General features: G+C 53.2%; 1 protein-coding gene across 2 annotated transcripts in view; it reads left to right on the plus strand.

Annotated features, from left to right (window-relative positions):
- The window catches only part of SGSM2 (small G protein signaling modulator 2), a 36460-nt gene that overhangs the window by 9016 nt on the left and 10855 nt on the right, over positions 1–16589 (plus strand). The window contains exons 3-12 of one of the 2 annotated variants that reach the window (XM_045984704.1): positions 9921–10083; positions 10366–10527; positions 10816–10883; positions 10982–11127; positions 11510–11644; positions 12184–12308; positions 12674–12741; positions 12946–13106; positions 13251–13377; positions 14953–15087. In XM_045984704.1, coding sequence (XP_045840660.1) covers positions 9921–10083; positions 10366–10527; positions 10816–10883; positions 10982–11127; positions 11510–11644; positions 12184–12308; positions 12674–12741; positions 12946–13106; positions 13251–13377; positions 14953–15087 — 1290 coding nt within the window. The remainder of the gene's footprint in view (positions 1–9920; positions 10084–10365; positions 10528–10815; positions 10884–10981; positions 11128–11509; positions 11645–12183; positions 12309–12673; positions 12742–12945; positions 13107–13250; positions 13378–14952; positions 15088–16589) is intronic. The other variant, XM_045984705.1, reaches the window with a different exon arrangement.

Below are 16589 nucleotides of genomic sequence, written 5' to 3' on the forward strand. Positions count from 1 at the left end.
TTGATAAGTACCCCATGTAGGGCTCAAATGCACAACCCCAAGATCAAGAGTCTTCTCCTCTTGAGCCAGCCAAGTGCCCCAGGTGCTTTTAGCTTTTGCTTTGGGGCACCTCAAGGTTAGGGTTAAACACCAAACTGTCCCAGATTTCGCTTTTGAGCTCTGCATTTGTAATAATAATATACATGCTTAAAGAGGACATGTTTACAGTCCCCGTCAGGGATCTGAGGGAATTCAGGCATCAACACTTGAGCACGGGAGAAGCCACCCTTTTTCTGAACCTGCCCTTCCTTGGCTCCCGGCTGGGTGTGGCTGCCTCCACAGTGTTTCTGTGTGTTCTGTTCTGATTGGCCACTGAGTTTGGATTTTAACCTTTGCTGGGTAGAACAGGTTTCTGCTGGCCTGGCACAGCAGGTTCTGAGACTCTAAATGTCTCCTCTGCACAGAAGGCATTTGGGGTGGGGGGGTTCCCTGGTGGCTCAGTCTTTGGGCATCTGCCTTCAGCTCAGATCGTGATCCCAGGGTCCTCGGATCAAGCCTTCACATTGGGACTCCCTGCTCAGCAGAGAGCCCCCTTCTCTCCCTCTGCTGCTCCCCCAGCTTATGCACAGGCTCACAGGCTCTCTCCCTCTGTCAAATAAATAAATATGTAAAATGCTTAAAAAAAAAAAAAAAAAAGAAGGCATTGGGGGCAGGGCCTAGGTAGGCCCAGCTCAGCCTTGCTCCTCTGTGACCAGGGTCCCAGCTCTCCCTGCACAGATCTTAGTGTGAGGATTGTTGCTTCAGGCTGAAGATGAGCCTAATCGGAGACGGGTGGAATCTGTGGAGCCCAAGCGGCACCAGGGTTTTATTAACAACCCGCTCCCCGTTGCTAAGCAGCTTTCATTAGCCTGGAAGGTCGGCTGGCCGTGGTGAACTCCTCTGGGGAATGGCGACGCTAATGAGCTGGGAGAGAAGCAGGTGCTGCGGCGGGATTGCCTCTCACCTGCGACGCCGCACCCAGAGCTATTTCAGCACACGCTGAGATTCAGACTCCAGGCCGTTTTTAGTCTGTGAAAGGGATTCCTTCTCTCTTCTTCCCACCCAGACTGAATGAACAGCTCACTCTCAGGGTGTCTGGCTTCTGCCTTCCATCTGCAAAAAATCAAGTAGGAAGGAATGCCCCATGGGGAAGGGATTCCTCTCCTCTGCCTTGATATGGGGCTGAGGACCTGTGGTGCTGGTGGTCTGTAGCCCAGGCACAAGGGTGACCATGGCCAGTTACTCGGCAGCTCTGAACCCACCCCCGGAGGCTGATGGGAGCACTAACAGAGGGACACAGGTGAAACACACAGCATGGAGCCAGGTGTGCATTAGGTGCTCAGTACATGTTGCTCTTATCATCATCACCACCACCAGCAGCAACTTTCTACTTTGTTCCTCAAAATGATCCTACGGGGTGGGGGCATGGATGAAATAGGTGAAGGGGATAAAGATCACACTTACCGCGGTGATGAGCACTTAATAATGGAACTATTGAATCGTTAGGGTGTACATCTGAGACTAATGTAACACTGTACATTAATTACATTGGAATTAAAAAGCAAAAAGTGAGGGGCGCCTGGGTGGATCCGTCATTAAGTGTCTGCCTTCTGCTCAGATTGTGATCCCAGGGTCCTGGGATCCAGCCCCGCTTCGGGCTCGCTCCTCGCCAGGAAGCCTGCCTCTTCTCTCCCTCTCCCACTCTTGCTTGTGTTCCCTCTCTCGCTACGTCTCTCTCTGTCAAATAAATAAAATATTTTTTTAAAAAAGGAAACTAATCCCTTACATATATGGTTTGCAATATTTTTTTTAAAAAAGAAAGTTTTACTAATTTTGTATGTGCAATCAAGGTATTATATACATCTTTTTAAAAAAGTCTTTTACAGGTATGTATTGAATAGTCCTAGATAAGATTATATGATATCTAAGATTTACTTCAGGATGATCTGGGGATAAGTGAAAAAGTGGTTAGAGATGGTATAGCTGAAACAAGATGGGTCATGACTTGACCGTTGCTTGGATTAGGTGATAGGTACATGATGTTCATTCTGTTCATTCTCTTTAATTTATATATATATTTGGAATTTTCCATAACGAAGTTAAAAAAAAAAAAAAGGGTCGCCTGGGTGGCTCAGTGGTTAAAGGTCTGCCTTCGGCTGGTGATCCAGGGTCGAGCCCTGCATTGGGCTCCCTATGCAGGGAACCTACTTCTCCTTCTCCCACTCCTCCTGCTTGTGTTCCCTCTCTCACTGTGTCTCTGTCAAATAAATAAATAAATAAAATGTTTAAAAATTAAAATGTTTAAAAAATTAAAATAAATAAAAGGAGGAGGAAGAGATACAGTGAGTAAAGACAACTCTCTTGAGAAATTTTTCATAGAGGGGAGCAGCTAAATGGCTCAATACCTGAATGGGGATATAGGACCAAGGGTGGTGGTCGTGGTGGTGGTTTTTGTTTTTTTGTTTTTTGTTTTTTTGAGTTGGAGAAACTACAGAACATTTATGTGCAAATGGGGAGAACCTAATAGGGAAGCATTAAAGACACAGGGAAGGGAAGTGATGTTTGCTGGAATGATGTCCTTGAAAGGTGAAAGGGGCTGAAACCCAATATGTTGGTAGACATAGTACTGTAGAGAACAGCACAGCCAGACCAGCTGTAGGGACAGGAGAGAAGGCAGGGGTTGGGCCTGAGGTGTGGGGAAGAAAGGCACCGATGTGAATGATACCTTCAGGGTACTTGAGAAGTAATAAAGGAGACTTTTGCACCTCTGCATAGCCTGTTGCTGTAGTCACTCAAAACCTATTGAGATGGGACCTGTTCTCTTCCCTCCTTGCAGCTGAAGCCATTATTTTAATTTTTTAAAAGATTTTATTTATTTATTTGACAGAGACACAGCGATTTCGCGGTTTGCACAAAGTCAAATAGCTGGTAGGAATCCCTATCCCTCTTGCTCCAAAGCCCATGCTACCCAGGGATGGGTCTGCCCGTGTGGCCTACCTAGGAGAGAGCCTTGAGGTTGGGGCATTGAGTTGCAGCTGGCCCCTGTGGAGACATGGCTGGTTCAAGTCACCCAGCAGTGGACTCGGGGTATTCAGGGATACTCTGGGAGACAGTGGGTCCCTGGCTGAGCTGAGCGAGGCCAGCTCTGGCCTGCTTCCCTGCAAAGCCACTGTGAGTGCTTTACCCGCAGATTCTGCCCTGCGGCTCCATCAGGGCAAAGAAGAGAGGTATATGTGGTAGGAATTTCATTTTCCTCACCTGCCAGGTTCTGGACTATCAGGGCCATGCTTTCTCCTCACACTGAAAGCCTGAATGGGAGCGTTGCTTTCTTGTCTTGGGGCACTGAACAGGGCTGAGTGCCCCGGAAAGCTGAAGCAGTCAGCGTCACTAGTGCTGGCCGAGAGAAAAACATACTCTAGTTACCACAGAAATGCTCGTTCCGGGTGGAAGCAGCTGTTACAGATCCAGGGTGGAAGCAGCCAGCTGGGGAAGTGGGGAGGAGAGAGAGATGATGCCTGCCCTCTCCCCTTTGCCCTTCCCACTTCATCTGCTACATTCAAAATACCGATTTTTCCCCTGGCAGCTGGAGGAAGTTCCTACTTAAAAAAAAGGCTGCCCATCCCACCCGTTCCTTTATCTCCGGGGAGGGTGCTGTTCTGGCAGTCTTGATTCCACCATCCAAGCCATTCAGCTTTTATTATTTATTTATTTATTTACTTACTTATTTATTTTGCCATTCAGCTTTTAAATATTCCGCTCTAGGGTCACCTGGCTGTCTCAGTTAGTGGAGTGTGCATCTCTTGATCTCAGGGTCATGAGTTTGAGCCCCATGTGCAGCATAGAGCTTACTTTAAAAATATTTTTTAGAGGCACCTGGGTGGCTCAATGAGTTAAGCCTCTGCCTTCGGCTGAGGTCATGATCTCAGGGTCCTGGGATCGAGCCCCGCATCAGGTTCTCTGCTCATTGGGGAGCCTGTCCCTCCCCCCCTGCCTCTCTGCCTACTTGTGGTCTCTCTGTCAAATAAAATAAATAAAATCCTTAAATAAATAAATAAAATATTTTTTAAGGGGCGCCTGGGTGGCTCAGTCAGTTAAGTATCTACCTTCAGCTTGGGTCATGATCCCAGGATTCTGGAATCGAGTCCCATGTCCAGCCCCCTACTCATCAGAGAGTCTGCCCCTAACCCCTGCTCATGCTCATGCGCGTGCTCTTTCTCTCTCAAATAAATAAAATATTTTAAAAATTTTACTAATAAAATTTTAAAAACAAAATTCTGCTCTAAGTAGTATCCTCAAAAACTCCAGGATCCAAACCAGCCACCTGGGGCTGACTGCTCCACCCAGCACCATCCTCGCTTGGGTTCCCTATGGAGACTACAACCAAACGCCCCCATTGCACAGACGGCAGCCAGCAGAGGTGGGGGAGCAGAAATTACTTGCCACACTTGGTGTTCTCATTACCAGCCCTTCGTGGCTCAGAGCCTTGGGCTTAGCCTTCACATCAGACTGTGCTAACTCTGGACGCAGTGTCCCTACATCTCAACCAACTGGCCTGGTTCTCTGAAGGACATTCAGTGGATCCCCCAATTACCAGGCCCCTTGGCTGCTGAGCACAGTTTTAAACACAGGTATGTATGTGAGAGCCAGGGTTGTTGCTGAGGTTCCCTGGGCTGATTGAGGATCCTTCTCAACCACTGCTGCCTGTCCTGGGCAGCCATAGTTTTAGGCCATTCTTATGGCCCCTCGAGCTACCTCAGCTTGTCTCACCTGCTGAATGGGTCCTCTGGTCTGTGGCTAAGCTCAGTAGAGCCCATGTGCTCTTGGGAGGATGGGGAACCAAGCCAGTTGGGAGAGATTACTGAGGGAGCTGGTAAAGGACTGGGTGCCCATGGACAGACCCAGCCTTTTTGGGTTTTGTGAGTTTTGGTTCACCTCCAGGCTAGAGAAAGTATCTCGCATCATCTCATAATAGAATCACGGGATCTGGGTTGGCGTGGTCACCTGTTTAATTATTATAATTAGTATTCTGATTGGGTAATATGTTACCTGGTTCAAAAATCAAAAGTGTAGGGCACCTGGGTGGCTCAGTGGGTTAAGCCGCGGCCTTCGGCTCAGGTCATGATCTCAGGGTTCTGGGATCGAGCCCCGCATCGGGCTCTCTGCTCAGCGGGGAGCCTGCTTCCCCCCCCCCCTTTCTCTCTGCCTGCCTCTCTACTTGTGATCTCTCTCTCTGTCAAATAAATAAATAAAATCTTTAAAAAAAAAATCAAAAGTGTACAAAAAGTGTACAGTGTAACGTTTACTCCTTTATTTTATTTTATTTTTTTAAGAGAGTCTTTTTTTTTTTTTTAAAGATTTTATTTATTTATTTGACAGAGATCACAAGTAGACAGAGAGGCAGGCAGAGAGAGAGAGAGGAAAGCAGGCTCCCTGCTGAGCAGAGAGCCCGATGCGGGACTCGATCCCTGGACCCTGAGATCATGACCTGAGCCGAAGGCAGCGGCTTAACCCACTGAGCCACCCAGGTGCCCCTAAAGTTTACTCCTTTACCTGGCTCCATTCACCCACCTTCCCTCCACTTACCCATTTGCACACAGGTAACCACTACCACTTTTTGTTTCTTATGTATTCTTCCAGAATTTTTTATCCTAGTAATAGAATTATATTCTTTGTTTCCCATACACACACCCTTTTTGTAACAAAAAGGTATGCAGTCATACTTCTTGCTTTAGGGGACATTTCATTGTTAGTTCCTAGAAAACACCCTCACTCGTTTTCAGAGCTGTAGAATAATCCGATGTATGAATATACCATATTTACTTAACCCATTCCCGTTGATGGACACGAGGATAGTTTCCAGTCTCTTGCTGTTGTAACGAAGTAATCTTGCAGTGATATCTGTAGACTAGATTCTCAGAAGAGGGGTCACCGGGACCGAGGTTATTTGCACTACTGAGAGAGAAGGCCACCTTGCCTGCAGAGGAGCAGGGAAGGGAAAGTCAGCCCTCCACACGGCAAGGTCTGAGAAGATTCAGTAACTTCCTGGGTCCCTTCCATCTCTGTATACCAGTGTCTCCTCTTCTAAATTGGATTCCTTGGAATGGTTAAATCAGTATGTAAGGATTTGTGGGAGGGAGTCCTAGAGGAGTCTCTTAGCACTTGTGGTCTTCAGCCCATTTAGCATTGGTTAAGCCCCATAACTTAATAGACCTTATTGGAATATCAGAGGCTGGGAGGGAAAGTCCCAGGGCTAGTCATGGCCTGTAATTCCCAGCTTTTCCCTGCGAAGATGATGCCAGACCCTTTGGGAGAGATGTCCACAGCAAGGCTTGTAGTTCTTGTCATTCCCCGAGGCTGCTTGTCAGTGGGATGGGGTAACAGAGCAGAGAGGGTTCCGTGGGCTCAGCTGGCACCGTGGCTCCAAAGTTCTACTGGAAGACCAAGGTGAGGAGAGAGAGGGTTGTGCTTATGGAACCATGTCTGTTTGTGTGTTTTGATTTATTCACCCAAACCTTTCCACTCCAACCAATGACCAAAAATAGTATTGATCTGTGTTACTTAGTATATATTTGTCCCATATGACATAAGCTGGATGATGTCAGGGAAGTCTCATCCCACTTCTGGTGGACCCAGAGTGGCTATAGGTGGTACCAGGACCCAGTGGAACTGGGGGTCTTGAGCCTTCACTTAGAATGGGTTGGGCTGACTTGGTGCTTAAGCCACGATGGGCATCTCCTACCACAGCCTTCCACTCTAGGGAGGGGTCATGGTGGCAGCGTGGGGCAGAAAGGGGAATAAGGTGCTGGAGTTCTCCTTGGTGCTCTGGGCCTTCAGTCAGGAAAGGCAAAGCATGGGCGTCTGGATGGCTTCTCCCGGGAAAGGGTGCTTGATGGTCTATGAGAGGCCCTCCCTGGGCAGTGAGGGCAGCGAGAGAATTGGACCTCATTTCTGATGGTTCTGCAACTGAGTTCTGAGTGGTGTTCACTGTACACTGTGGGGCAGGGAGAGTCTTTGTACTTGCACCTCTGAGTTTCGACCCGTGGAACTTTCTGTGGTTCAGCTCAACCCAAAAGTATTAGAGCAGGGATTCTAAAGCATTTGGGGGTCAAGTACCCCTTTTAGAAGCTAAAAATCATGGATACTTTATCTGGAAAAATACATAAGCATGCTGGAGCACACCAGTGATTTTGTATGCAATATTTGGGGGTCTTTGGAAGGCACAGAAGCTCACCCACAAACCCTCTTAGGATAGTAGTTCTCAATTATCATTAGTGTTATTGTTATTACTATCGGGCTACATGCTGCACGCAATAATTTTCATCGCATGTGCTGACATCGGTGGAAGGTGGGCAGACAGCCCAGTGGGGATGGGGAAGGACAAGTGCAGTTTGAACAGTCCGTGGCCAAGGAGCGCACGGCTGGGTTAAGAACACCTGGCATAGAGGGTCATTTACGTTGCTTGGAAGGTAGAGAGTTGCGAGGGATTCCTCCTTCCCCAGACATTTCCTGGCATCTTGCCTGCATTCCGTAGAAGGAACTTAGGGGCTATGCCATGAGCAGGAGGGTACTGGGCATGATGTCTGGGTTTCTCTTTATATGCTCTACTTGCAGTATTTGCCTCTGCTCACCCCGGAGAACCCTAACACCTGTGCCCAGAGGCTTCCTGAGAGTGTGGGTGTGGCCCGGCGGGTGGAAGCACTACTTACCCGCCAGTCCCGGCTCCCAGCCTGGCTGCACTTGCAATCTCCTGGGGAAGGTGGGAAGGCTAATGGCTCATTATGCCAGCAATTAGTCACATTACTGAGGCGCATGATTCCCTCTAGGACTGGTGCCACCTGCTGCCACTCTGGTCACATTCAGTGCTGCTTCTCTCCTCCCGAAACGGGGAGTGCAACCCCAGGAAATGGTCACCACTTTCCTATTGGTGCTGCAACCCCAGGTTCAAGAGACCAGGTCTCATTCACCTGTGAACCTCCAGGGACCAAGGGGACAGCCATGGAGTAGAGTTTGTGGACACTTAAGGAGAGACTCTCCCACATGCCCCCCACACACATGATCTGTGTACGTATATCCATCTGTGTACACACGTGCACACACATGTGTGAACATGCTGGGAAGGAAAGGCTGTGCCTTGTAAAATAAAGTCCTCTGAGACCTGAGCAGGGAGGAGCCCAGTAGGAAGCTCCTAGGAGAGGGAGGGTCCTGCCTTATTTCCCCTGGGTCCGACCTACAGGTCGGTCCCAGGACTCTTTCCAACCTCTTGACTTCAGTACAAGAGAGGGTCAGGCACAGCTCATAGGACAGCAGTGACTGCCTGTCGGTACTGAAAATGAGAACACAAACCAGATGAGAGCCTGGGATCAGTGGTTATTTCCCAAGGCCAGACTTAATATTCTAATGACCCTAGGCACAGTCAAGCCGGTGGGGCCTTAATTGCCCTCTTCCTGAGAGAACAGCTTCTCCACCTACCTCTGGGCAGCCTGTGATTCCCCCTCTCCTCTTCCTGCCAGGGAGGGTCTTGCAAAAACCCAGCCTTTGCAGGTTAACCGTGGAACAGGATCTCGCTAAAAAGGGTTGAGGACTCAGGCACCCGACAAGGACAGAGTACCTCCTGCGTGCCAGACTCATGCAAGGACTTTACTCAGTTCATCCTGTGTGACATTTCATGCCAGTCCTAAGAAGCAGCCCCATTTCTTAGGTGAAAACAGGCTCAGAGTGTTTTCCCCCACGTTTCCCAGTGGCTGTGTGCTAAGCTCCAGACCCTGTTCTGACTCCCACCTCTATCGTAACACTGTCGTCAGTCAGCATGTGTGACATGAGGGGACCCCTCTTCCGTCCACCTGTGGGGCCGCCCAACACACCTGGAAGAAGTGAAAGGGCCTGGGCCAGGGTTTAGGATCCTGGGTCGTGGTTCTGGCTCTGCCACTGCGTGACTATGATCAACTCCCTTCCTCTTTCTGGGCCTTTCCCTCCTCATCATGGACGAGCACCCTTCATACTAATATTTTTATTTATTTATTTATTTATTTTTAAAATTTTATTTATTTTTTTAAAGATTTTATTTATTTATTTGACGGAGACCACAAGTAGGCAGAGAGGCAGGCAGAGAGAGGGGAAGCAGGCTCCCCACTGAGCAGAGAGCCCGATGTGGGGCTCCATCCCAGGACCCTGGGATCATTACCTGAGCCGAAGGCAGAGGCTTAACCCACTGAGCCACCTAGGCACCCCCATACTAATATTTTTAGACTCTGCACATGCCTGGGGCAACTCCCCACTCTTTCCCCCCAAGTCCTTCTTTCCTTCCTGCAGGATCCAGATGGAGGGAATAAGCTAGCCCCTAAAAACATGAATGAGTAAAGGGAAATCCTGCCAGCATGGGAAATAGAAATCTTTCACTCTCGCCTGCAGGGCTCATCAATAATTCAGGAGCTGTTTTTGGGTCTGATCTCTACCGCGGCCTCATCAATATTTCACCTTCCCAGGGCCCTGTTCCTTAGCAACCACATCATCTGTGCTTTCCGGGAGGGCTGCCAGGCTGTGTGCTCCCTACAGCCCCTGTCCTGTTGGGACTGTCCATGCTTGACCTCGTGGGTGGGGGAGGAGCCACTGGAACTGGCAGCTTTGGTCCTCACAGTCCTGGGGGAGTGCTGCACGCAGGAGGCATGTACACACCAGGCAAGGGACAGGGAGAGGGATGTTATGGCATGTCAGTCCCTGAAGGTCCACCCTGGGCAGGGACGGAGAGACAGGGAGGGGAATTTCGGAAGGAGGTCGGGGCATATGGTCCTGGCCTGCCCCTCTCCCTCATCCCAGCATGGGTCAGGGCCTGCCCGTACTCCATACTCCGCTCTCCCTTTCCCCCTTGCACCCAGGCTCAGGTGCTGGTTTTCTCTGTGGCTCAGGTGCAGTGGAGGCTTGCCTCCTCCATCAGCTGAGACGGCGTACTGCCGGCTTCCTGCGCAGTGACAAGATGGCCGCCCTGTTCACCAAGGTGGGGAAGACGTGCCCGGTGGCTGGGGAGATTTGCCACAAGGTACAGGAGCTACAGCAACAAGTAGAGAGCAGGTGAGCCCTGGGCTGGCTCCTCCCATCACGCCCCTCTGCTCCTTGCACTTGACATTTGCCACTTCCCAGGCTGGATTCCTGGGCTCGTTTTTTGCAGGGTCCCTGGGGTGAGAGACCAGTCTCAGGGTGGGGGGTTGGCTCCTTTTGGACACAAGCCCCCACGTCATCCTCATCTTCGTCACCCCTCTGGGTTCTTGTGGCACCAAACTCTGCTCCTAGCACTGCCTATCTGGGGCTTCCCCCCCAGACCCTCCATTTCTGAAGCCCACCATCTCTTTGCAGGAAACCCTTGGCGGGCAACCAGGATGCCCCTCGGAGACAGGGCTCTGCCGGCGGAAAGGCCCCAGCACTCAGCCTGCAGGCCTTAAAGCACATATGGGTGCGCACAGCACTCATCGAGAAAGTGCTGGACAGGGTCATGCAGTACCTGGTAGAGAACTGCAGGTGACTGCCCCATCCCCCAGGCAGCCCCTCCCTGGGGCCTACCTCCTGAGCAGCCCTTCAGCCCCATCCTTCAGCATACGTGATTTTCCCCAGCTGTCTCTAGGCATGCCCCATCTTCCCCTCTCGCATCCAGAAAGCATAGACCACACTGGGCACCCCACAGAGCTCAGTCCTTGTGGACTCATTTCTTATTAGTGACTCCCATGAAAGGGTCTTTTTGGGGATGTCCATACTTGGTCAGCTTGACTGTCCTGGAATGAGCCCCCTGTCTGTCTCTCCCCGTGGCAGCAAGTACTACGAGAAGGAGGCGTTACTGGCAGATCCTGTGTTTGGCCCCATCTTGGCCTCTCTTCTAGGTGAGCCTGAGAGCAGAGAGGCCTGTGCTGGGCCGGTGGGGACTGAGGGGCAGGTGCTAAAGGGGCCCCATCCGAGCTAACTGTCCCTGTCTCCACAGTGGGACCCTGTGCCTTGGAGTACACCAAGCTCAAGACGGCTGATCACTACTGGACTGACCCCTCCGCGGATGAGCTGGTACAGAGGCACCGTATCCGGGGTCCCCCTAATCGCCAGGACTCCCCTGCAAAGCGCCCAGCCCTTGGAGTAGGTATCCCTCTCCCCACCCCTTATACTTATCCAGGCTATGCCCATGGCCCTGTAGGAAAGGGCGGCTTGGCCTCTGTGTTCCTTGCAGACACAGGCTGGACCTTAGAGATGCATCAAGGTCATGGCTACCGCAGGAGAGGAGAGCCTTTTATCCCTGCTGGCACTCACATAAACACACATAAGCAAACTCACATAAACAAACACATAAGCACACCAGTGGCCACACCAGTGGCCCGTGGCTGGAAGGCAGAGGGTGGCCGAGAGCAGACCCGGGACAGTATGGACCCCTGGGTCAGCTAGAGAGGGTCTGTGTGGAAGCCTCATGTTGTCTGAGGCAGATATCCTGGGGCTGCGGGCTGAGCTGTGCCTTCCTGTTTAGATCCGGAAGCGGCATTCGAGCGGCAGCACGGCAGAGGACAGGCTGGCTGCCTGTGCCCGTGAGTACGTGGAGTCCCTGCACCAGAATTCAAGGACACGGCTTCTCTACGGCAAGAACAACGTGCTGGTGCAGCCGGTAAGAAAACTGAATGCACTCCTCTCCCTCTTCAGAAAGGCCCAGGACTGGAACCTTCCAGTCACATGTGTCCCCTTCCTCAGGGGCTTGACTATAGAGAAGGTGGAGCGGGACCCCCCGCTCCCCCTTACTTTGCCCTCCTACACCCCGTGTCCAGCGTTGAGCTGGCAGCAGCCGACTCTGTTAGTTAGCACCTGTGCTGCTAACTGAGAGGCAGGCTGTCCAGAGGTGGGAATGGCAGCAGGCTGGCAGGGTGAACTCCTGGCTTGGGTATGGCTGGCCCGGGACATACCTGGTATCCAGGAGGCTGATAGAACAGAGAACAGAGCCAGTAGCCCCAGGCCAGCCAGGGAGAGGAGGGACCCACATCTGCATGCGGCTCATGTTCTCCCCTCCCTCCTCCTGGCACCATTCCAGTGTCTTGGGACTGCGCTAGCTCGGGCTCCCCAGCTCCCGCCTGGAGCTTAGGTCTCAGACGCCTCTCCTGGGAGTCTTAGCACCTTGTCACCTCTGCCTTCTGCTGTGTCTCCTCCCCACAGAAGGAGGACATGGAGGCCGTCCCTGGCTACCTCTCCCTGCACCAGGCTGCAGAGAGCCTAACTCTGAAGTGGACCCCCAACCAGCTCATGAACGGGACTCTGGGGGACTCCGAGCTGGAGAAAAGGTGGGGGCTCTGGGACTCCAGGCAGGGGTGTGCACAGACTCTGCTTGCTCCAGGAGGCAGGCCTCACTCCTTATCCTGATGCCAAGAATTACAGGAATAGGCTGCCTAGAGAGAGTCCCAAGCTCTCTAAGATCAAGCCAGGCCTGGGCATGAAGAGGTTGGCCTGAGCCAAGCTCGAGGCAGCTGAGATTGCCAGGCTCTGTGCCATGAGAGCACAGGCCCAGATGGACATGCCGGGGCGAGGTCACTTCTCGGCCACAGTCCTCCTGTCTTCAGGGTCATTTCACAGGTTTTGGCGGTGGGAAATGAAGAAAGCGGGATGACGGGTCTCGCGACACAGTGACATCGATCTGGTTGCTTTCCAGCGTTTACTGGGACTATGCCCTGGTTGTTCCCTTCAGTCAGATCGTCTGCATCCACTGCCACCAGCAAAGTGAGCCTCCGTTGTCCTGGGCACAGGGTTGAGGACAGAGAGAGACAGCCCCTTCCCGGCCACATGCTGTGCAGGGCCCATTGGGTGTCCTGGCCTCCTCCCGTCATGCCCATGCGTCCGGTCGGGAGGCCTGGCTGACTGGGTTGTGGTGGTGACTACGGGGTCTCGGAGGCCCAGCCTCACCCGTGCACGTACACCCCACAGAGAGCGGCGGCACGCTCGTGCTGGTGAGCCAGGATGGCATCCAGAGGCCCCCGCTGCACTTCCCACAGGGAGGTCACCTGCTGTCCTTTCTGTCCTGCCTGGAGAATGGGCTGCTGCCTCGAGGACAGCTAGAGCCCCCGCTCTGGACCCAGCAGGGGAAGGTACCTCAGGGCTCGGGATGTGTGAGGGGGGGCTCTCTGCTCATTTCCTTCCTTTTCACACTGGAGTTCTTAGTGGCTCCTTCGGGCAGGACCAGGGATCAGACACTGCCCTGCACAGGCCAACACCCACCCTTCCCTCCACAGGGGAAAGTGTTCCCCAAGCTACGGAAACGCAGCAGCGTGCGGACCATGGATATGGAGGAGATGGGCACCGGGCGGGCCACAGACTACGTGTTCCGCATCATTTACCCCGGCCACAGGCACGAGCACAGTGAGTGTCTCAAGCTTCATCCGTGGAGGAAGAGAGAAAGACGCTCAGGGAGGTGGGGGAGTGCCGTGTCACCCAGGAGGGGTGGCAGGCTGGGTCCACTCACCGACCAGGCCTCTCGCCAGACCTTCCCCTGCAGATCAACCCTCAGAGAAGCTGCCTCTCTTCTACCTGGCTGTCTTCCCCCACCTCGTCACCCCAAGATACTTGCCTCAGCCAATACTGTACAGTTTTCTCTTAGCCTTTCCTGCCCTGGCCTGAGGAAAAAAAAAAAAAGTGAGACTAGAAAGGGAAGGTGGAGAACTCCATTCCTCCGGGGCCCACGGCCGGCCTGCCACAAGGCAGCCTGGGTGCAGGATCGGTGCTTCCTTTTGGATGGCGCAAGTTGTTCCTGACTCCCCCAGAGCCAGAGCCCTCCTCGGACCAGCTACTGGTCAGAGGAGCCTTAGCTGGAGTAGGGGTGCACCTGAAGGGGAAACTTGGAGGTGGTCAGGGATCCTCGGTGACTGGGGTCCGAGAGATGGCTTGGCACTCGTGGGTCCTGCCCCACCTGGACACACACCGCTGGGCCCACGGGGCCTGTCTACGTATCTGCCAACATCAGTGTTCCCTTTCTGGTGTGAGTGCTGCTGCTCCCTGTAGGTTTCTCTGGGCCAGACTCCCCAGTCTCCGGGATAAGCTCAGGGAATTTATGAGCACAGAGCATTTTTTGCCAACTAGGCCACCTGGTCCCTAAATTTCCTAACTTGGGCCAATAAGTTGTCAGCAAGTTGTTTCTGCATTAGCAGACAGATGACCCAGACAGCAAACACACAGCCATAGCCCAGATAGCCCCAGCAGGCCTGATGGGCATGAGCCATGGGGGATTGGACCCCCCTCCCAGAGGTGCTTAACTAGGAGCCACGCCTTATGTAGAATGTTTGCAAACCTGCCATTTAATCTTGGGCTGCTGCTCAGCTGAGATGACCCACATCCCCTCTTTAAGCCTTGGCATCTCCTAGTTCTGGTCACTTTGCTTTAAGGACTGTGTCCCCAGAGGGCAAGCCGGGGCCCCCAGGAACTGAAACCCAATGGAGTCAGTCGGGCTCCTCGTATGCAGCTCTGGGCAAACCTTGACACAGTTTGGATTTACAGTCTCAGGAGGGGGGTTTGGGGTAATCTGCAGATTTGGTTCAGCCTGACCATGGCATGAGCTGGAGAACGATCAGGATCCGTCTGCCAGCAGTCGTGCCGGCTCTGGCCAGGGCTGGGGGACTCCTGAGTTGCCTGCCTGTCCCCACTGGTCCCCGTCTTTCACTCCCCTTGCTCCCCTGTCAGCTCTCCGTCTTCTGTTCTTCTAGACAGGGCCTCCGCCTACGGAGCTCTGGAGCTGCCACCTTGCCCTCACTCTCTTCCACACTGTCCCCAGTAAATCATCCAGAGAGGTCTCGGTCCCCCAGCCCGTTCTCAGTTCTCAGCGCCAGCAGGTTCAAGGCGACCCAGACTCTCTGGCCCCCTGCCTGCAAGGAGGGAGTCTGGTGCCTCCCGCCAGGACCAGGTGCTCATGCCTCTGCCTCTCTCGCTGTTCTCTTTGAGCAGTCACTATTAACTACCACCACCTAGCGGCCAGCCGCGCGGCCTCGGTGGACGATGATGAGGAAGAGGAGGATAAACTGCACGCGATGCTCTCAATGATCTGCTCGCGGAACCTCACAGCTCCCAATCCGATGAAAGGTTTTTATCCCTGCCCCGCCCCGCCCCGCCCCACCCCGCCCCCTGGCCCACCTGCCACCCTCTGCAGGGGCTCGGCGGCCGGCAGTGTTGGCTTTATGGGACTGGGGTGGTCCCCCAGCAGGAGGCAGGTCAGGAGGGGTGGAAAGAGGCGCTGGCAAGAAGAGGGGATGGTACAAAGAGCAGGGGGCTCGGGGCTCCGCATCGAGTCTGTAAGGGAGAGGGCTTCATGCCCGAGAGGGAGGATCCTCTGGTAGGAAGATCAGACCATCTGGTTGCCTCTCAGGAACCCCGAATGTCTTTCCAAGCACTGTACCTGGGGGTCATGTGGGCAAACCTGAGGCAGTGTCTCTCTCTTTCTCCCCTGCTGGCTGGGAAGACTGGCCTCCTGGCCCTGTACCTCTGACTTGTGACTTAACAGAAACAGGATAGAGGTACAGGCCCCTCCCCGGCAGGGGTGAGGGCTCGACAGCTCACCTGAATGAGTCTCTGGCTCAGGCCAGGGGTTGGAGCCACGGTGGAAAGGGACCCAGGGCTGGGTTTACCCAGCGAGGCTGATGGCTCCAGCAGGTACTGCCTGGTGCTTCAGCATGAAATCTAGAAGTAAACGGGCCAGAGATCTAAGACAGGTGTTTCCCACCCTCCCAGTCCTCAGAGCCACTGATCACAGAGGAGGTCCCTTCATTGTAAACGACCCAGCACAGCGCCCAGAGCTCCTCAGCGTTGGTTCCTCTGTCCACCACCCATCCTTCTTAGCACAGAGATAGGTCGGTAAAGAAGGAGAAACCCACTCTTTACAGAGTGATTCGGCCAGGTAACCTGAGAAGTCGAGGCCAGGATACTCAAAGGAAAACCGGTTATGAAAGGGCTGGGGCCTGCTTTCTTGGAGTTTAAGGGAACTTCTCCATCCCCACCCATTCCTGTGCCATAGAATTAATTTCTTCTCCCCTTTTCCTGACCCTACAGCGGGTATCGAAGAATATGTGACACGCCCTTTATGCTTCCACAAACTTCTGCCAAACAGCCCAGTTCCTTAGCCCAGACACCAAATCAGCAATGAGACCCCCGCCCCCACTTCCAACCCTGGGAAACTAAGTCTGTGGCCTAGCACCCACCTGGCACACCCTCAGCACAGCCCTAGCAGCTGCCCCCTACGTGCCACATGCCTGCCCTTGTGCCCTTCCTCCCTTGTAGCCCTCCTGGACAGGTCCCCCGGGTAGAAGTGCAAGCGAGCTTCACTTCTGATACTGTCTGCACAGAGCTCGCCATCTGGCTCCTTGCAGACCTGGGCTCGGGGCTGATGCTTATTTACAGGCTAAGGTATTCGGAGCAGTGTAGGAAGGCTGAGTCAGGAAGGACAAGGATCCTTTTCCTACAGCGTGAGCGGATATCAGGCTGGAGGCCTGGGTGGGGGGGGGGGGGTTCCCACAGAGCCCCTGTCTTGGCAGACTTGGCACTAGGAAGCCCAACCCTGACCAGTCTTGGGGCCGAGGCTTCCAGGGTCA

Source organism: Meles meles, chromosome 18 (assembly GCF_922984935.1).
Source record: "Meles meles chromosome 18, mMelMel3.1 paternal haplotype, whole genome shotgun sequence".
In the NCBI taxonomy this organism is placed as follows: domain Eukaryota; kingdom Metazoa; phylum Chordata; class Mammalia; order Carnivora; family Mustelidae; genus Meles; species Meles meles.